The following is a 22,249-nucleotide window of genomic DNA, read 5'->3' as shown; positions in this document are numbered from 1 at the left end:
ATTAGAAAAAGCATTGGTTAAAGCTGAGAGAGAAGGACAGGATATAAGTGATTTTATACATGCATATCCTGTGATTGAAGAGATTGACTCTGTAGGTAATAAAAGGAGAAGATATGCACCTTTAGATTTGAATAAAATTAAAGATTTGAAAAAAGGTTGTACCCTTTATGGGGCTACATCAGCTTATGTTAAAATGTTACTAGATGGTTTGTCTTATGAAGTCCTAACCCCAAATGATTGGAAATCCATAGCAAGGATATGCCTGGAACCTGGAGAAAATTTATTATGGCTTACAGAATTTCATGAATTATGTAAAATTCAAGTCAGATGCAATTTGGAAATAGGAGTTAACACACAATTCACTTTTGAGCACTTAGCTGGTGAAGGTCAGTATGGAGAGAATTCGGAACAGATTAATTATACCATGACAATATATGAGCAAATTGCTAAGGCTGCAATAAAAGCTTGGGGTGTCCTTCCTGGACAGAAAGATCGTGGAGAGGCTTTCACTAAAATACAGCAAGGTCCCAATGAACCTTTTGCAGATTTTGTGGGACGTTTGCAAACTGCTGTCAAAAGAACTATTGGAGAAAATTCAGCTACAGAAATAATGACCAGACATCTGGCTAAGGAAAATGCCAACGAGATTTGCAAAAGAATTATATGGGGATTAGACAAAGATGCTCCTTTAGAGGAGATCATAAGACGCTGTGCTACAGTGGGAACAAATGCTTTTTACACCTGGACAATGATGAATGTGGAAAGACAGGGTCCCTCCTGGCAAGGGCCTTCTAGAGAAACTCGGCGATGTTTTCAATGTGGAAAAATTGGACATCTAAGAGCTCAGTGTAGGTATGGAGATACAGTGAGAAGACAGGGTGAGAGAAGACCTAAAACCCCATGTCCAAAATACAACAGAGGACTCCATTGGGCATCAGAGTGTAGATTAATTCAGGGAAATGGGATGAGGGGCCCTGGACCTGGGCCCCAGGCAAAAAAGACTTGGGGCATGATGGCAGCTGATGTTACACCCAAAGAACCTTTAGAAGGCCAGGACTCTGATTTAATCAACCAGCAGAAAAGCAATCACATGGCAGAAAGGGATTACCTGATAAGTGAGTCAAAAGGCAATCAGATTGCAAAAATGGATTACACTTGGGGAGAATACAGGCCTTTTAAACCAACATGGCTGTATCCAGTGCAAACAATTCCAATGTAATTGCCAGATGATGAGAAGATATTTAGAAAGTGGTAAATAGAAGGTAATTAGATAGGTTAACTGCCTGGGAGAGAGGATTTGCTTGTATTTCTTCAGCAAGAGAAGGAATCAGATGGGTGCCAACGAGTCATATTCGCCTTGTCCATCAGAGAGAGACAGAAAAAGAGAAAGACCTCAAAATAAAGGAGAAGATCTAAGAAACATCTGACACTGAAAGAGCATGGATAATAAGAAGACTGTTAAAGAACTTTAAAAACCAGCAGGAATCATTGGACTTCCTCATACAAGATGAGACTAATGGACAATGGACTTATGGACATTTATAAATTTTCAATTTATGATTATGTTATATACTTCTAGCATGTGTTATGTTACTATGTTACTATGTGCTTATGTAATTCATGTAATTATCTGTAATACTTCCCATATTGATGGATTTATGTTTCAAGGTCATTTATGTAATTATCTGTAATACTTCCCATATTGATGGATTTATGTTTCAAGGTCATGACTGTCCTATGTTCTAAATCAAAAGAAAGGGGGAGATGTTAGGATTACTAAGTGAGAACTCAGGTTGTCTGGATGGTGACAAGGTGAGAATTCAGGTTTTCTGGACAATTACAAGGTGAGAACTCAGGTTGACTTGATAGAGGGGGCAAGCTCATTGGCTGGGGTGGTTCTTCCCAGAAGCCCTTGCATTATCCCACGCCCATTCTCTGGGAGGATAAAAAGAGACAGCACTGGGCGCAGAGGGCAGATCGGCCTGGAGAAGGATAAGAGCTGGAGGAGATTCAGAGCCAGGATTCAAGAAGAAAGACTCTCTGCATTACATCAGGCCTGATGGGGCTCTCTGCAGGAAGGGAAGTCACTTCTAAGGACAAGAGTTAACAGCAACTGCCTGGAGACAACGGTTCTCTACAGGAAGAAGAAACTGTCGGAGAGATTTGAGTAGAAGACACAGCAGATCTCTTCCCAGAGAGCGATCCAGCAGCTTCTGGAGACGACAGCTCGCTACAATACCTACCACATACAACTTAGATATGGAAAGCAGAGCAGAATATATATAGAGAAAGCCATCTTGTACCTGCTTTACTGTTTCTTAGCTTCTGAGACACAAAATTCCACAGTTGTGATAGTACAGTAGTTTAACAAAAAAGTGGCTCAAGAAAGAGTTACAGACAGAAAGATAGAATTTTCAGGTTTCTTGCAATAGCCCCTAATTGCTATTCCACCCCCATCTCTCTGCTTCATTCCAGTTCTACAGCTCCACTATGAAAACTCTGATCTCTTTTGAGGGACAGTAAGGTTACTGGCTGGTATAATCACCACTCTTGTTTTCAAAGTATAGATAAAGCTGAGTTATCTCTGATCTAATTTAATGGAAGGACCAATTCTGTCTAGTGTGACCATGTATGTCATTCTCCTACTCAGTAAGTTTGAGTGCTGCCTCCCTTTTGAATAAAACTTCTTCTTTCCAGCACTTAAAGCTCTTCCTAATTTTTCTCCAACTTGCCTTTCCAAACTGCTCATTGTTCCCCCTCATGCATTCTCCATTCCAGCCAGACTGGCCTCCTTGTTCACCATGTTTCATCTTTCACCTTCATGCCTTTGTGCACATTATCCTTATGTGTGGGGGTATTTTCCTTCATCTTAAGAATCTTTAGCTTCTTTTCAAACATAACTCATATGCAACTTCCTACAGATTATCTATCCTGGTACCTCCAGTTGTTGATTCCTTCCTTTTCTGCCCAAAGAAATTGTATTTATTTTATTTTTACTTGTATACATGGTTTTTCCTTCCTGATAAAACAAATCATAAGCTCAGGGACTTTTGCCATTGCCTGACCCAGTTAGACATTCCATTGATTCTTGTTGAATTCAATTTATTTGCAAATCTGTCTTGGGTATACTAAGTCTATATGATTCTAAATAACTGTGTTAATTTCAAGCACCAGACCCACCCAGGATTTCTTCCCTTTTCCAGAATGAAGATTAAACCCAATTCTGCATTTGAAGGACAATTCAGACAGGCAGTTATCAGCAAAAATTTGTTCAGATCTTCTCGTTATTGCTCATCTCTAACCTTGTACAGTCTTTTTTGTGGCCCCATTCCTACCCCAGCCTTGGGAGCTATTGGGCATGGTGAATCATCTGAATCATCTAGGGTCATAGGGCTACCCAAAAGCAGATCTCATCTGAATATTCATTGATGTCTATTCAGTGTTGTTAGCTATACATACCCACCTGCTGATTCTTCCTCACTGCCTCAAGAGACTGGGTCATTGACTACTCTTGCTACAGAGGTCTTTTCAAATAATCCCATTCTATGGCTGAATAAATTATAGTATATGAATGCTGTGGAATATTATTGTTGTGTAAGAAACGACCAGCAGGATGATTTCAGAGATATCTAGAGAGACTTACATGAATTGATGCTAAGTGAAATGAACAGAACCACGAGATCATTGTATACTTCAACAACAATACTGTATGAGGATATATTCTGATGGATGGGGCCTTCTTCAACAGTTCTACTTATGCAGTGATGAAGAGAACCATCTAAATCCAGAGAGAGAATCATGGGAACAGAGGGTGGAACACAACATAGCATTCTCACTCTCTCTCTTATTTGCTTGCTTTTGTTTCTTTTTTCTCAGTTTTTCTTTTTCTTCCTTCTTGATCTGATTTTTCTTGCACAACTAGATGGCTGTGTGAATATGTACATACAAATTGGATCTGGCATGTATTTCAGCATATTTGGCATGTGTTGGACTACCTGCCAGGTGGGAGAGGAAGGGGAAAATTTGCAGCAGGGGATCATTCAGGGGTCAATCCTAGAAAAATTACCCATGCATATGCTTTGTGAATAAAAAGCTTTAATTTAAAAAAAAATAATAATAATCCCATTCTAATAGCTTTACATGCACAATCACAACAATTTATACCCATAGTAAGAGGGTCACTTCTCACAGGTAAAAATATATAGGATTGAATGAATAGTTATTGTCTTATGGCATTTAGGCATGCTGTGGTTTGCAAATATGGGAACATGAAGGCATTCGCTTCAGGAGAGGTTTAGTGGAGTATAGATTGAGAAATTCTTTTGCCATAAAATAATTAATTAATAAAAAATTAATACTAAATAAATGGAAAGGAAAGGGAAAAGGAAAATAAGGGACTATCCATTCCCTTAAATAAGAGAAAAATCCTTTAAAATATTTTATTGTCTTTTAGGTATTTGGAAATCAACTCATTCCTTCCAATGCACAAGTAAAGAAGGCAACTGTCTTTCTCAATCCTGCAGCTTGCAAAGGGTAAGTGAGAGAGAGGGAGCGGGGGAGAAGGAGGAAGAGGGGGGAGAGAGAGAGTGTGTGTGTGTGTGTGTGTGTGTGTGTGTGTGTGTGTGTGTGTGTGTGTGTGATAAGATATAAATTACTTTGCTGCCTCAAAGATCTGGAGTATTCCTGCACTGGCATTAGTCAAAAACCCTTTGATGACAATGTAGATAATCTTCCAGCATGGTCATAGTTGAAACATGAATTGCACTGAAGCTGCCCTGAGGTTAAGCCTTTTTAATTGAGCTAGCTTGACTTCAGACATTAAATTAATCAGAAGACCTATGGGGACCTAGGGCATCTACCAGTACTTGATTATTGTTGCTTTTGTGAATCTGAAGTCACTACCACACCATGATGAGATACTGGAAAAAAGTTTTGAATCACCAAAGTTAATAAAAGAAAAATTATAACTCAAAAAGATAATTAAAGCCATAGGGAGAAGTCAGAGGAATTGGGATTCTTCCTTTTCTTCAGTCAAACCTTGGCACTCTGTTCCAGGTAGCTAGGATCAGAGAAAGACAGATATACAAAACCATTGTAACAGGAAGTTAGTTATATGGCTTCTTTAATACCTGGCTTATACTTAAATATTGTTATTCTGAGGTGTTACTATGAAAATTGATTTTTCTTTTTAAAAAATGTATTGATTGTGTAGTCATGTTGGAAAACCGCATTCATTCCAATAATCCTGCTCACTCTTGTGGAAAAAATAGTATATTTAGCGCTCTTAGGGACCCTAGAGGCCATTGACTTTAATTTTTTCATTTTATAAATGAAGAAACTAAGGACCGTAGTAATTAATTTGATCAGATGTTAAGTGTCAGAGACAGACATATTTAAACCTTAGTCTTCTTGATTCCCAAGTTCAAAGCAGAATCCAATATGTCATATTGACTCTAAGCAAGATATAAAGATGTATAGCCTATGTGGTTGATTCAGAATTTGTTAAATGTGGTTTTAGGATAGTGTCCACTATTAAGTTGATAAGATGAACAAAGGATGTATTTATAAAAGTAATAAAGATAGAAAGATATGTCACCCCATGACACTTACATTCAGCCTGCTCACAAAATCAAAGTGACTTACTTTATTCAGTGCACATCATTTTAAAATACATACATATGCATGTATACATATATGTATATTTGTATGTATACATAAACATTGTGTGTGTCTATCTCAGTGTTATACAGGTCTACTATATCTAGTAGCTAGTTTTAGAGAAACATGATTTCATGGGGCACTGGTATAGGAACAATAAATTCTATGAGAACTATGGTATTGCAGTGGGATTGTAAGATGTGGTTATGATGCTACCGTTGTCATTGTGGAAATTTATTTCTGAGGACAATATTATAGAGGGTATGTTTTAAGTATCAAATATTTGTACATATATACAAACATATATTTTCTAAAGGAACGATATGTATATATGTATTTGTATGAAAATACACAAAGAAGAAAGTACAAACAATTCCCTGGACAGAAGAAGAAATGGATGATATTTCTGATACAAATTTCACAATATACCAGTTAGACACTCTTATAAGAATCATTATACTAAAAGTGAGTATATGACAATTTTTTAAAATTCATTGATTTTATTTCAACAAAACAAACAAAAGCAAAGTATATTTCCTGAAAATAATTTTAAAGAGCTTCACAAAAGAAGCTGATTATACATAGAATTATGTATTTTCATATTTCACTATTACTTAAAAGAAAGGGAAGCTCAAACTTGTCAAGACAGTTATCTGAATAAAAGGCAGATTGTCCAGCTTTCTTGTAGCCACTGAAATTTGCTCTAGACTAAATCATGATCAAAAACAATCCAGTGAGAAACTACTGTAAATGATTTTTTTCCATTTTAGAACTGCACAGAAGGTCAGCCATAAATCCATAGACAATAGGAAAAAGGCCCCCTCTAGCAAAACCATGATCAGTACAGTTTATGCTCTCAATACAGTCTTATGCAGAACAGGTGTAGCCTGTATAGCTCTTTGTCTGGAGGTAGCAAGAATTGAGGGTTCCCCTAAGAAAGTAGCAGAGTAGAGATCTTCAGGGAGTAACAGTGTGCAACAATCAGCAGTGTTATAGTGCTCAGACCTGGATAATCTAGGCCCAGAGAAGGCTCTGAAAATCTAGCCCTCTGAATTTTAAGTTCCAGTCTGCTTTATTCTGGGAGGTGAATATAAACATGAGAACAGAGAGAATCCAGGATGAGATCAAGCAAGACCAGCAGCCTCCCTCCAAAGTGGAGAAATGGGCCCTGGCACAAAATCTTAATTCAAGAATTAAAGCTAAAAAGATGAGGAAAATCAAAGAAAACATTGATCTGTATCAAAAACTGTTGGAAAACATATTTAAAGATCCCACAAAAGGACAGAGTAACTAAAAATTTCAAGTAGAGACTTAGAAGTTAAAGTGGATTTCCTATAAATAGCATATTAACACTTAGAAGAAATGAAGCAAGATTTAAAAAGAAATACAGACTCTGAAGGAAATAATCGGTAAAAGAATAGTTTTCAAAGAGAAAGTAGCAAACTATACCCAAGAAATAGAATTTCCTAAAAACTACAAGAGACCAAACAGAAGTCAATGAATCTTTGTAACTGCAAGAAATATTAGGACAAGTGAAATGAATGAAAATATAGAAAAAAGGAAGATATGTAAAATAAAAAATAGCTGACCTCAAAAGGAGAGAAGTCAGAAGGAAAGAAAATTTAAGAATCATTTGGATTCCCTGAAAATCATGTTTTGTTTTATTTTTTAATACTAGACACTGTCTCAAGTCATAAATGAAAATTGTCCAGATCTGTTACCTGAAGGCCATGGAAAGATAGTCAAAAGAACCTCTACAATATCACAGTTAAAATTATTGTCAAAGAAAAACTAGTGCAAGCTTCTAGAATTAAGCAATTCAGATGCATGAACTACAGTTGGATACTTGCCCAGATGGGTGGTGCAATGATTAGAGCACTGAGCCTGGCATCAGGAAGATCTGAGTTCGGTTCCAGCCTTAGACATTTACTACCTGGGTGACACTGGCCTGGTCAGTTAATCACTACCTGCAACATCGTAAAATGGAGATAATAATTGCACCTATCTATTAGAATTGTTGTGAGGATCAAATGATAATATTTGTAAAAAGCCTTAAGTACAGTTTATAGCATAGTAGATATTATATAAATGTTAGCTATTATCATTATTTTGTCCAAACCTAGCTATCTTGGAATGTAATATTCCAAAAGACAAACAAGATAGGTTTATAATCAAGATGACTAACTTGACAAAGCTGAGTATATACCATAAGAGGAAAAATGGAGTAGCAAACTTTAAAGCCTTTTTCTCATGAAAAAAAAAACAGAATTGAGGAAGATTTTTAAAATACAAACAAAAATCTGGAGAAACCTAGAAAAGTAAATTGATTTGAACATTGGGAAGGAAGTTTATGAGAGGAAGAAGAAGCAAGTGTTCCTTCATGTCTTCAAAGGGTGTTAAATTTTTAATAAGTGATCCAGGTTATAGATTAATCCAGTTCTGAGGGATTGAAGAAGACAAACATTACTAAGAAGTAAAAGGAGAGATAGGCTGGGATAGAGAGGAGGAAGAAGGGGATATAACCTGGTATTTTTTGTAATTGAGAAGACAGGAGAAGAAGAGTATACAAATGTGGTGGGAAAGAGACTATCAGATGAACCCCTCCCATATTTGAGAGGGACAAAGAAAAATTGAATGCCAAGTTTAGTGGAGAATTGCATCATAGAGAAACAAGTAAGGTGGAATAAGGAAGGTTATATAGGGAAGGAAATAACTACAAGCAAAATAAACTTCCTAATCCAGAAGGAGCTATGCTATGGGGGAGGGGAAAAAAGGAGTTGACTCAAACTAGAATGTCTGAGATTACATCTTAGACATCTGGGAAATGGCTGGGGGGGGGGGAGGGGAATACATACATATATACACACACACACACACATATATATATATATATATATATGGCATATGAATGTAACAGAATATTATTGTACCATAAAAAAAATTACAAAGAAGATGGTTTCAGAGAATCTTGGATAGTGTGAACTGAAACAGAGTAGATCCAACTAAACCAGAAGAACCATTTATGCAAAGACAGGAATATTACAAAGAAAAACAAGTATGAAAAACTTCAGAACTCTGGGTTCCTTGACAGCAGGGACTGCTTTTTTCATTTCTTTGTATTCCTAATGCTAAGCAAGATGCTTGGTACATAGTTGACACTTAATAAATGTAAGCTGGCTGACAGCAGAGGGCCTCTGTCTGTCCTGTCAGAGAGGTGAGAGAGATACAAGGAGCCAGAGACGTTTTGGGATATGGCCACTGTTTGGATTCATTTTGCTTAACTGGCTTTATTTGATAGAAGAATTTTTTTTTTAATTTCTCTCAGTTTTTAATGGGGATAGCTATCATTTTACCTAAGAATAGACTTAAACTTTCAGTTCTCTGGATCTAAAATTGTTCACTGCAATTAATCTTAGTTCGGCCTTTTTTTAAGGTTGCTTTCATTTATCTTGTTGAATTCATTGTTTATATTCTTTTCCTAGTACTGCTTTCTTTGTGTCTCAGAAATTCTTTATACTTGTTATTACCATAACATAGTAATATTTAATTACATTCATACATCACAATTTATCAACTATTTCCCAGTTGCTGGGCACTCATTGATTTCTATTTTCTTGCTACCACAAGAAATGTTGCTACAGATATTTTAGTATATATGGGACTTTTCTTTATTTGACCTCTTGAGGACAAAATGCCAATTATGAGATCTCTGGGTTAAAGAATGATTTATTTTTTAAATTTTGAGTTTGGGACTTCATATAATTTAGTAGATGCAATAAAACTGTAAAGATTCATAATGCTATTCTTTTCTATAGGCTTTTAAATCTCCTTTTGAAAGGTTTGTTAAAATATTTTTCTTCCTTTTTCTCTATTTACAGAAAAGCTAGAAATCTTTTTGAAAAAAATGCTGCCCCCATTTTACACTTATCTGGCATGGATGTGACTGTAATCAAGGTGAGACTGACTTATAAATGTACCTTTATACAGAATTTGCACATAGAACAGTCTGCACTATGTTTCTAGATCTCTTGATTGAATGAAGCCCTAATTAAGTATCTACTATGTGCCAAGAATTATGCTAAGCACCAGGGATACAAATACTAAGAAACTTGTCCCTGCCCTTTAGGAGCTTTACATTCTGGTATGGAGAGATATAATATATATAGGGAAATGGTGGCCAGGGAAAGATATTGTGGAGCCTTCAGGGAGTCAATTAACACTGTCTTTCCAGAAGGAATGACAGACTTATGGTATCTGGGGAGTATAAATGAATTGTTAAATTGTGGCCGCGGTCAGTTGTAGGTATAATAGGCTCCAATGGCAACCAGCAGTCAGGGCAAAAGGACATCAAGATAGGTGTTCTTCATATGAAACAGCTAAATCTTTCAAGGACAGGTTTCTGATCTGAGCAATACGGTGGCCCATAAGGAGCTAGCAGCTTTTCTCCAGCACAAAATACAATACCTAGCATATAGAAGGCACTTTTAAAAAAATGTTTATTGAATTGAATGAAAAAAAAAATCAATCTTCCACCTTACAGAAATCAGTCCATGTGGCTAAGTTCCCTCCATTGTTAACTTTGCCATTCTTTACCATTTCTTTGAAATGAACTACAACAATCTAGCAACCCTTGGTCCTTTGAGACAAAAAAAATCATATAACAAGTAGAAAGAGAGAGCAAGATGATTTCTTTTCAGGTGTGCTAAAAAACAAAGGTCAAAAAACTCACTGGTATAGCTTTGACATTCTATTATGAAATTATTGCTTCTTAGATGACAAGAATTATGTCCATGAGAATTTCCTTTTCCCCCTGAAAGTATAAAATTCCTTTTTTAACAATAATAGCTTTTTATTTTTCAAAATATATGCAAAGATAGTTTTCAACATTCACCCTTATAAAACCTTGTGTCCCGAATTTTCTCCCTTCCTTCCTTTCATCCCCTATATAGCAAATAATCCAATATAGGTTAAACATGCACAATTATTCACATTTCCACAATCAACATGCCGCACAAGAAAAATCAAATCAAAAAGAAGAAAAATAAGAAAAAACATGCAAGCAAACAACAACAATAAAGGTGAAAATACAATGTTGCGACCTACATTCAGTCCCCATAGGCCTCTCTGGATGCAGATGGCTTTTTCTATCACAAGTCTATTGGAATTGGCTTGAATCACCTCCTTAAAAAGAGCCAAATTCATCACAGTTGATCATCATATAATGTTGTTGCTCTGTGCAATGTTCTCTGGGTTCTTCAAATTAAAACATTCTTAAGACTTGAGGATTATTTCAGTACCTGACTATATAATCTTAGCCCCTCAAATAGATCTTCCTTTTTTTTTTTTTTTCCCTTTAAAAGGAACTCTAAATGATGATCCTTTTAAATTCTCAATGATTTAATTAAGAGAGAGGGAAAAAACCCCCAAAGAGGAATAATACTATTTTAGAGATTCCTATAAACTTTTAATGATGAGTCTGTCTTTAGCAATCAGTAGACATGTATGTAATTTTGTCTTGCTAATATTTTTGTAAGACTGCATTCATATTTTTTACTCTAAACTCTTATCAGTTTATTGCTCAGAGTTTCTAAAACAAGAATGCTGCGTACATGTATTTTTAAAAACTAGTTCTCCAGACTTGAGCATAACTTCATTCTGTTGTCAAATATTTAGGTATACTATTAATTTCATTCCCTTGAGTAAACAGTTAGGCCCCAGAATCATGTCTTTAGGCATTGTTTTACCTGGATTTGTTACAGCTAATGTATAGCTACGTTTTGCCCATATATAAATGTTCTTCATGTAGTCTCATACAGTTTTCATTTCTTTTAGTTCCATGGTGACTTTTAAAGTATTGTTCTGTCACAAGATAAGCACATTTCATTTTTTTAAGTGGCCTCTTTAGGCCATTATTTAATGCTAAGCAGATATAAGTACTGTCTGTATATGTTTAGGATTTTATATACCAGCTTTATAGATAGCTGAGTACAAATGTTGTTCCCCTCCTAAGCAGTATAGAAATATTTGTTGTCCTTTGGGAAAAAAAAATATTATTTTATGATTATTCCACAGACCTATGGAATAATAGTGTACACACACACACACACACACACACACACACCTGTGTATTTAGTTACCATAGCATATTAAAAAGAAAGCACTAACTAAATAGTGATTAAATGAGCGCTTGTATTGGAATCCAGGAGCTTGGTTTCTTTTCCTATTCCTGATCCTGACCATACACTTTTAGAGAAGTCATTTAATTTCTCTGGTCTTCATTTTCTTCACACACAAAATAGAAGGCTAGAATTCTCTTAGCTTCTTTCCATAGCTTAGATCTGATTATTATTTTGCTAACATTTTAATTATCAATAAGGTATCAATTACTTTACTTTTTGAGAGTGATTGTCTAACTTAAAAGTCCAAGATTTTAAACTTTGTATGTTTGTACTCCTTGAATTGATCAATTAAGCCAGCATTTTATTTTCCTTCTAGACAGATTATGAAGGACAAGCCAAGAAGCTGTTAGAATTAATGGAAAACACAGACATGATCATTGTTGCAGGTGGGGATGGAACTCTTCAGGAGGTAGGATTATTTTGCTGTTTGAAGAGATATTGAAGATAGAAGAAATGGACATCATGTTTTAGCGTGTTGCCACTGAGGAATGATTATGTTCCAGAAAAAACGATTTCTTTCTAAGCTTTAGTTTTTAGGATGGTTACCACTTTCTGAAATGTATGATGAAATTTCTAGGGTATTCTGCCCACTATGTTCTCTAAAACCTTCATCCCAAGAACAAATTTTCATTCTATAAAAGTTTAAGGCATTTCATTTGGGCAGGAAGTAAAATGTAGAAAAAAAATATTTTAATATCAGGTCAACTGTGAGAATTTTTATGATACTAGAATGGACCCCAGCCCATTCACTGTTTGTAGTTAGGGGCAAGGGGAAAAAAAAAAAGTTGTTGTTACCAATCAAGACAGGTGCAGCAGGAGGTTGCGATTGTAGAAAACAACATGTTTAACCACATAACTAGGTGGAAGGAGCTTGGGTCCTAGGAGACAGGTTGGATGCCAGGAAGCTTGGGTCCTGCTACATGTTTCTATTTCTTGTTTTCCTCAAAATTTGGCTAATGATTAAGAAATAACATTTCTCTTGAGAGGGTCTAACCAATAAACAAAGAATAAACATCTCCCCTTTAGCCTTCTTTTCCTAATAAAATAATCATCCTGCAGTACTCTTGTAGACTAACCAGTCTCCTGTTCTGTTTGGTCCTGTCCTGCTTGATATGACAATAAAGCCTTATTCATTGGGAAATCAGTCTGGTAAATAGACAGTGTCACCTATCAGACATGCTCTCCACTATAATATGACTTAACAGTGAACCTTAGTATATACTTTCCCATATTATACTTTTGTATTTACACCAGTATTAATTTGTCTTTTCTCACACACACACACACACACACACACACACACACACACACACACACACACATCTGTGTCTCTGTGTGTTTCTCTCTCTGTGTTTCTGTGTGTGTCTTTCTGTCTCTTTCTGTGTCAGTCTCTCTCTCTGTCTCTCTGTTTGTCTCTCTCTGTCTCTCTCTGTTTCTCTGTTGTATGTCTTTCTGTCTCTGTCTCTTTCTGTGTCTGTGTGTGTCTCTCTCACTGTTTCTCTGTCTCTGTGTGTGTGTGTCTGTGTGTCTGTCTCTGTCTGTGTGTGTCTCTCTGTGTCTTTCTCTCTGTCTACATATACATATATGTATGTGTTTATTTTGATGTTATATGTAGTTTCCCAAAGATAGTGGACCTTTTCCATTGAAAGATTGACCATTTTTCTGGAGCAAATTGTAACATCTTTAAATATCAGAGAGAGACAAAATGCAGTCCTTACTGGCTGCAGTCTAATGAACATCAGTGCCTCATTTCTTTATCTAGTATAACTTTATTCCTTTTCCTCAGAGATAAAGCGAGAAGACTACAATAATTAGAATTCTGTCTGATGCTTATATTAGAAATTCTGTAAGATATTTTTTAACACATTTTGTTGATGACATCTTCTTTTTTTATATCATTCCTGGGACTTACAATTAAAAAAAAAAAAAACACCTGACCAGAAGGACTGTATCCAATCATGTTACAACATTATAACTTAAGTCTATTTTCTAGTTAGTGGACACCCTCTTTGTTTCCCTGAGTTCCTTTTTAAAAGGCTGTATTAATAGCCTTAGTAATTGTTTTTGTAGTGTAATAATTGATTTCCTGTGAATTGTTTGATACTCTGGTCAGTTCAGGAAAATGTGAAGTAGGTTCTTTGTAAAGGATAAGAAAGAATGGTTTTAATTTGATAAATATCTATTAACTACACTATTACATCTTGGGCGATACAAGCAATTATTAACAGTACCTATACTCAAGATATTTATATTTGCTGGAGAAATATCATTTTTAAAATAAGTAAATATAAGCTATTTTGAGAGGGAACATTAATAATTATGTGGGTCAGAAAGAAAGGAAGTTAGACTTAACCAGAGCTTAGAAAGAGGGGAAGTATTCTAGTAAGAAATGTTATATACAGAAAATGATTTGTAGGTTTTCAGGATGAGACTGCAAAGTCTATAAGAAGTAAAGCTTGACAGTATCGAATGTCTGTTGTTGCTGGCTTCATTTTAGTCTGAAAGTGAGAGGTTGTTCATTTAGTTCTGAATAAACTGAAAAAGTTGGAAGGAGGGGAAGAATTGTACCTAATTTATAGAAAGAAGCATGGTTTGCTTTATTGAAGACTGTGGATACCTCTTTTGTGAGAAAATGGAAGAAGAGTGCTGTAGGGAATTATTCTGAGAAGTTTGGAGGGGAGAGGGCCAAAACTGACCTTAATTTTCTTAGTGTAAAAGAAAGCAAAATTACCTAATATAAATTCAGAGGGGGGAGAGAATAGTATAGGACTTGTGGGGAAAAAAAAAAAAAAAAAAAAAAAAAAACCAAAACTTTAAGTTACATTGGAGATTAAAATGGAATAACAATTTTGCAGGCTTCTATTTAAATAGAATCTTATTCTATATGGTAAAGAAAATGCTTGTTAAAATCTTACACTTCTTTGTAGGTTGTTACTGGACTTCTTCGAAGAGTAGATGAGGTAAGCATTTAGAACTTCTAGGTTCTAAATTTTGAATTTTGCTTCTTCCTTTCTTGTTATTTCCTTTCCTTCTATCTTCTATCTGCTTCCATAAAAGAACTTTGTAGAATGGATCTCTTTGATTTGAGGGAGAAAAGTACTCAGGATGTATTGACTTCTCTTTAACAAGGAGTTTTCATTAACTTAAAGTTAACTATTCTACATACAAGTCCATCAAGGGCTATTCCTGCAGCTTGTACCCACTGTTGCTCTTTACCACATAATCTTCCTCCTTTTCTCCTCCCTTATCCTCACCTCTAGCAGGGGGGAAAAAAATTTGTTTAGAGAATCTTTTCTATAGAAAGTCTTTATTTCTGTGCCCATCATTTTATAGTATTTAATGCATTTTAGTGCTCTTGCCATCTTACTTGTCTCATTAGCCCCTTATTTCTGTTTGCCTCAGTTGGGAATAATCCATTACAATCACATTGATTACAAAAATCAGAGGCACTGGGAGAGATTTTTCTTGCTTCCTAAATAAATTTAAAATCCTCTCTAAGTGGTGGTATAGGGGAGGTGAAAATAGAAATGAGAAAAATATCAGGAAATTTCACGTCTGGGTTCCTAGCAATCCCATAGAGAATATCTCTTGCCAGACTAAGAAGTTGAATAATGTAACAAAACTGAAAAAAAAATTTACTAATGTACTGAGGGAGAGTACCTTTGTTAATAGTACTTCCTTCCCAGCATACAGATTTGGTACTCTTAGAATAAACAACAAATAAGCAGTATTCTTCAGCATTTAATTGAACCAGTGGAAAGCTAATTACTAGGTGTAATTGGAGGTTCAGCTGTGATTTGGTTGATCAGCAGCTTTGTGGAAAGCCCTTTTTGGTCATATAGTACATTTCTAAAATGATGTCTTTTCTGCTTCCTCAAAAGCTAACTTAATTCCTATTGTAGGTTGAATTCAATTGAATCACATTGTAAATACTCTAGGTTCCCTTGGTCTAAGGTCTAGGTTCCCTTGGTCTAAGGTTGACCCAAAGACAACTCATGGGGTATATAAATTGTTTTAACCCATCAAAGCATTTCAGATTAAATACTTGAGAATATCTCATTGATTCTATTCCTCTGTTTCTTATTAGTCTATTTCCATCAAGTTTATGTGGTCATGGCCCTATTCATTTCACAAAGCTCTTTACTAACTTGTGGACACTAGTGACTTTTCCAAAGTCTGTCAAATTCTAAGTCATTATTATGATTGCCTGCTTTGGAGAAGTGCCCAACTACTAGTACCTGAGTGCCATATCCAGAAATGGTGATTGTACATAATTAATACAGATATGCTCTTTGCTCAACCTGATTTTTTCCTATTCTTTCCTTCTCTCCCTTCCCCCCTCCCCCCTCTACAGGTTACCTTCAGCAAGATTCCCATAGGATTTATCCCATTGGGACAGACCTGCAGTTTGAGTCATACTCTCTTCCCTGAAAGTGGAAACAAAGTCCAGTAGGTTGTATATGTGGGGATTTAACATTAATGAGTGTGAAGAAATGGAAGAAAGAATTCACATCTATGATGTAGCTTGTGCCTGTATGTTGTAAGCTTGTAGTCACACATCAAAAATATAGAAACAGTTATGTGAAAGAAAATTATAATGATGAAACAATATACTAAAATTTCTGGATTACTGCTAAGGCAGTTGTGGGGGATTATGAGGAATTATATGCCTAAAGGCATACATTAGTAAGTAGAAAAGGAGAGGGCAAATAAGCTTGAATAGTCACTTAAAAATAAACCCAAAATAAGCAAAAAAAAGGGGGGGGGGGAAGGGAAATACTGAAAATTAGGGGAGAAATTGGTAAAAATAGAAACCAAAAAGACTATAGAAATGATAAACAAAAGTTGATAGAAGTGAATTAAAATAGTTGTAAATTTCCTTATAGGATTGTGGACTCATAATTGTCAAGAAAGGAGATATTGTAGGGAAGATAGGTATTGACACCAGAGATAGGAATAAATATTTGAGCAAATGACCTGTCAAACAGCATATGTTAGCAACACTTCTGGTGCCCCATCAGTAGAATTTGAAATTGGAATTGTTATTTCTTTTGTTTTGTTTTCAGTGCTCCTTTCTAAGTCCTGTTGTCAAAAATAGCATCTTCTTGTGAATAAGATAAGGCCAGGGTACTTGAGAATAGCCACTGCTTGAATTAAATCTGTTCTTTGTTCTCATTCCTATAACTCTATAAAGAAATGAACGGAAAACTTTGTATTCCCTTTCAGGGATAACTTCAATAGGTTACATCAATGTGTTCAACAACAAAAAAATGTAGTTCTAGCACCTAAAATGTGATCATAAACATAATTTTGAAAATAACTTTTCATCAAGTGAAGTCTTAGAGTAAGAATGAAGAAATTTTTCTTTCCCTTTTCTTTCCCTCAAAAAAAAAATTTTTTTATAAACCTAAAGGGGTGCTATGGTGCTTTCTTGGTTGTTAGTGCCTCTCTCTCTCTATAGTTCAGAACTGTTTTCTTGTTTTCAGACTTTTTTAAAAGTTTATTTTAGTGGGTTACAAAGTACTAGGTCATTTAATGCTTCTCATTTGTATATAAGCATTCTAATCTCTAGGTGCCTAGATATTTGACAGGTAAACCAACACAAATCACACCTTTCATTAAAACTCCCCTGGTGATCTAGTGTATTAAACCAGGTAGCATTTGTCTTATCTCCCCAAACCCTGAAACCTGGGTTAGATGCAAGAGACCAGTTAAATTAGCTGTGCTTGTTCTATTCAGGTAAGATTTTCAGATGAAAAACATTGAACTGATAAGAATTTTATTTACCTGACATAAGCCTTCTGTGGTTTGGGTCTTGATTGCTTTTGAGGTCTTCTCTTTTCTTCCTTTCAGTATTGATCAGTTGACCTACTTTAGCCAACATTTCTTTTCTATGTAATTTAGGAAACCTAGAAGGCAGAACCTTTCCCTTGAAGGGAAGATATGTTTTTGTAATTTTATACTATTTCCTTATCCTTATTCTTCATAGCCCAAGGCTACTTTTTCTCAGGCTAAAGGACAAACTCCAGTTTTTAAGCTTGCTTTATCCCATAATTAAAATATTACTGTTCCTTTTACAATCTTTTAAAATTAAATTAAAATGAATTTGTAAGCATACCCCAAGGCTCTTATGTAATCAAGTCAGCCAAGCTTAGGTTCAGAATTTTTGCAGCCTCTGGTAATATGGCTAGTGCCTAAGGCCATTTAAAGAGTGCAAGATATTGCTTTTTTGCACTGCTGTCAAGATTTGTTAAATTGTAATTACCTTAGAGAAAAAAGAATCTTGAATGTGGAGGGTTGTTCAGGTAAATGAGTTGAGGATCCTATTATAAAAATCCATTCTGGTATTAATACTAAAGTGTGGTAATATGCTGAAGTGTTACTTTTCAATGCTTCGGACAGTTGCTGAACAATGACACTTTTAAGGCCACGAAGTTGATTGACTTTTGTGCTTCACTTTAAAAAGCAATTTGGAAATGACATGCCTGAGTTTTAAAAGACACAGCAGTGTTCCACATTAAGGTGAAGATCATTCTTTTCATCAAAAACTACTAAGCACTTAAATCTATAGTAGTGTTCCTAAGGTTTTGCTTAAGGTGAATGAAAATTTTTATGGCCTTCAGTGTTTCTGGTTAGTTTCTTTTTGAGATGAACATAATTGAAGTGACTATATATTTCCTCTTTCCTCAAGTGTTAATCCTGTACTTTAAGTGCTCTATTTTCAAAGAATAAGTAATTTTGCCCTTGGAAGACAAGAGAATTGAACTTCCAGACTGCTTTCTTCTTTTTTCTATTTTGGGAGAGCTACAAGTAGGCCTTACAGGTTGGGTGGCCGGGGGATAAGAAGCTTAAGTGTATAGTTTACCCCATGCCTACTAGCTGTGTGGCCCCTCTAAGCCACTTTTCTCATCTATCTCATCATTATCTAGTACTCTAATATTACCTCATAGTGTTGGCATAAAGAATATTAATAATATACACAAAACACTGTGTATAAATTATCTAAGTGCCTTGAAGTTGGAACTATTATCAGCTATTACTTGGGAGACTTGTTTATCTCTCAAATATAAACGAGATAAAGTGAGTAGTTTTCTCTTAAATTTTAACTGTTCACATAGATGTGTTTTTGAGGCCTTTTCTTAACCCTTGCTTTCCTCAACCACTTTTTCTCTTCCTTGTTAACATTCTTCTTTCTAGGTTTTCAGGACACTGCTGCCTCCTGGCTGTCTTTTTCCCTACCTTACTGCTCCTTTTCTTTCTGCTTTGTTGGCTCCCTCTCCAGACCATATCTTCTGACCTTATGTATCCCTCAGGATTCTGTCCTAGGCCGGCTCAACTGGGGTGATGACAGTCCTGTAGACTTCTTCACTTGGTGATCTCATCACCTCCTATTCATTACCATCTCCATGTTGACCATTCTCCCATCTCCCTATCCTGCCCTAATCTTTCTGCTCACCTTTAGTCTCACATCCTCCAGTTGCCTTTTAGACAACTAGAACTGGATGTCCAACAGACATCATAAGCTCAACGAGACTGAAGGACTAAACAACCACACGGTGACTGTCCACTAGAGTTCTTAAATGAGTGCTGCTTAATTATTATCTTACCTGTAGCTTGTAGAGTGATTTTCAGCATATAGTTGCCAGCACATTTGCACTTAAAATGGCAATAACCTCTAAAGGGAAATAGAGATTTTATAGAACATAATGTCCTGAGATTCCACGTTTGATTTTGCAGAAGAAACTTTTCCGTATTTCTTAGATTCATGCTCTCTTACACTTGAGGTGATGATTTTATTTAGTGGCTTGAATGTCTTAATAAAAAATTAAACTTATTATTGTTAGTTATTATATATATTTTTTGCTTCATTCCTGGATTGTCAATTGCTAATAAATTCACTCACCAGTGAATTCATTCTTTTGTTCACATCAGGTCTTTCTGTTATATTTTTATCTGGTATCAGACTTCATACATATCCTATCCAAAAGTCTTAGTCTTAGCTAGTAAAGTTAATTAAATAGCTATCTTAATAGCTGCTTAAGCTATTAAGCCAGTGTTTGGGACACCCTACAGAAATTTTCTTTTGAGTGTTTAAATATTAGGAGGGATATGCAATCCCTGTTATTTCCTGCTGTCTCCTACCCTGCCCCCTTCTCCCACCATCAACACACTAGTTTAACTTTTTCAGAGAGTGGTAGAGGTACAGTTAGGAAACTTTTCCAGTTTATTTTACAGATGAGGAACTGAGGCAAACATGGTTTTGTGTCTTGTCCAGAGTTACACAGCTAGGAAGTGTCTGAAGTCAGAATCTGTCTTTTAGACAGATTGTGAGCATAAGCACCCTCAGCTTTCACACCTGTAAAATGGGTAGAATAAGATAGTAGCTGCTTTACAAAATTAATGACAGGAAAGTAGTTTGCACATCTTAAAATTCTATATAAATGTTTATTGGTGGATACCTGACTTTCTTTTAGGCACATTACAGATGCCACACTGGCCATTGTGAAAGGAGAAACAATTCCACTTGATGTGCTGCAGATCAAGGTAGGCAAAGGCATGGAATTTCTGCTGAGAAGTTACTTGCTATATACATCCAGGTTTCTTTTTTGCATTCTTTTTCCATTAGTAAAGTTCCCTTTTAAAAAATTAGTGACAGGAGGATTTAGTGTGTATAGGCATTGATAAATTCCATTGTCTTATTTCTAATTGTTATAATTACTCTGATATTTGGAGCTGACTGTTTACACATTGAAGATGGGCACATCTTTCCTTTTGTATAAAAGGAGTGCTCTGTACTGAAGTAAGTGCTCAAAGCCTTTTAAAATCTATTCCAAGATGATGGATAAGATTAAAACATACTTGTAAAATGTTGCTAGTTACAAAGGGAGTTAGGATCTGCTCTCAAGCACTTTATGTGGCTCTTTTTTTTTTTTTTTTTTTTTTTTTTTGCCTGGTTGAAATGGTACAGATTGGTTGGGTCTTTTTTCTCTGTTCCTTTTTCTGCCATCACCCTAGTTGAGCCTTTTTATTTATTTATTTATTTGTGACTGCTCTGTGCTCCAGTAGAGAAAGTGCCTGGAGGCCACAGGTAGTTTGTTTGGCATTGCAACTAAGGTGAAGTAGAAAGCATTCTTTTTGACTAGATATCATCTCAGCACCTTCTCTTTTGTTTTTTTTTTTTCTTTTCTTTCTTTCTTTTTTTTTTTTTTTTTTTTTTCCAAATGTTCCTATTTTGTGAGTTGATTAAGCCACTGATTTATAATGGTTTTAAGGCCAAGGCAGTGGAGAATATGCACAAATCAGTTCTTAGATCCTCAAAAAATGTGGCATTCCAGATAACTTTGGTTTCTTTTGTATCTAGCTAAAATAAATTTTGTCTGCCTTCCTGGATCAATTTCTTTGTGAATTAGGAAAATAAATTATCTAACTGTTATTCCTCATTCTACTTATGGCCTCCTTCTTCCTTGTGCCACCTCTCCACTATATAATTATATCCATATAGTCCTATTCAAATTCTAATTAAGCACATAGTTAAGAATTCTCTGGAAGGTATTGCACTTGAGTAAAAAAACATTTTGTTCCTATCAGGTCAATAGTATGATATGAATAGAATCCCTGCTGAATGACACAGCAGATAGAGCAGTGGACCTGGAATCAGGAATACCTGAGTTCATACATCTGCCTTGGTTTCTCCATATGTAAAATAGGAATAATGATAGCTTCTCTCTCTTTTAGCATTGTAATTGTGAGGATCAAAGAAGTTAATATTTTTTAAGTGCTTTGCAAACCATAAAAATACTATGAAAATATTAGCCATGATTTAATATTATTATTGTACCTGAAATGTGCGTGGAACCATACTGGTTCTCTTCTTTCTGATGTACCATTTAGAAGCTTTTAGGATATATCCACAAAGAACTGTTTTTGTGTTTTGTCTGTTATGTCCCTAACCATTTTCATTGTCTCTTAGACATAGTCAATATTTAATATGAAGGAGTGAATGGAATGTAGGATAAAATGAGAAGGGACATCATTTCCCTATCTATCTTATCTTGCTTTTTTTCTTACCAGCTTAAATGCTGTTCCCTAAAGTGGGGTGAACTGTATGAGACCTTAGTCTTCAACTGTGGTGAATTTCTTAGTGATTAGTGATCTCGGTGATTAATTCCATAGATCAGTGTTCCATCTAAAACCAAAGGAACTGATTCCTATTCCCTGGCCTAACACTGTTCACTTACATTCCTCATTAAGCCTCCAGCCCAGGTTCACTTAGGGAGTTAATCAACAGGTGAAGCTTTGTTGTCATTGTTCAATTACTTGAGTTGTGTTTGACTCTGGGTCCCCATTTGGGGTTTTTCTTGGCAAAGATACTGGAAAAAATGGTTTGTCATTTCCTTTTCCAGTTTATTTTA

At 35.5% G+C, this 22,249-nt stretch overlaps 1 protein-coding gene across 2 annotated transcripts in view; it reads left to right on the top strand.

Moving 5' to 3' along the window:
- The window catches only part of AGK (acylglycerol kinase), an 86,018-nt gene that overhangs the window by 35,594 nt on the left and 28,175 nt on the right, over positions 1-22,249 (top strand). For both annotated transcript variants that reach the window (XM_074267723.1, XM_074267722.1), the window contains exons 4-9: positions 4,454-4,533; positions 9,537-9,612; positions 12,154-12,246; positions 14,765-14,797; positions 16,192-16,286; positions 20,312-20,381. In XM_074267723.1, coding sequence (XP_074123824.1) covers positions 4,454-4,533; positions 9,537-9,612; positions 12,154-12,246; positions 14,765-14,797; positions 16,192-16,286; positions 20,312-20,381 — 447 coding nt within the window. The remainder of the gene's footprint in view (positions 1-4,453; positions 4,534-9,536; positions 9,613-12,153; positions 12,247-14,764; positions 14,798-16,191; positions 16,287-20,311; positions 20,382-22,249) is intronic.

This window comes from Sminthopsis crassicaudata, chromosome 5 (genome assembly GCF_048593235.1).
Source record: "Sminthopsis crassicaudata isolate SCR6 chromosome 5, ASM4859323v1, whole genome shotgun sequence".
NCBI lineage: Eukaryota > Metazoa > Chordata > Mammalia > Dasyuromorphia > Dasyuridae > Sminthopsis > Sminthopsis crassicaudata.
Note: the sequence above shows the minus strand (reverse complement) of the source record. Positions and strands in the feature narration are given on the sequence as shown.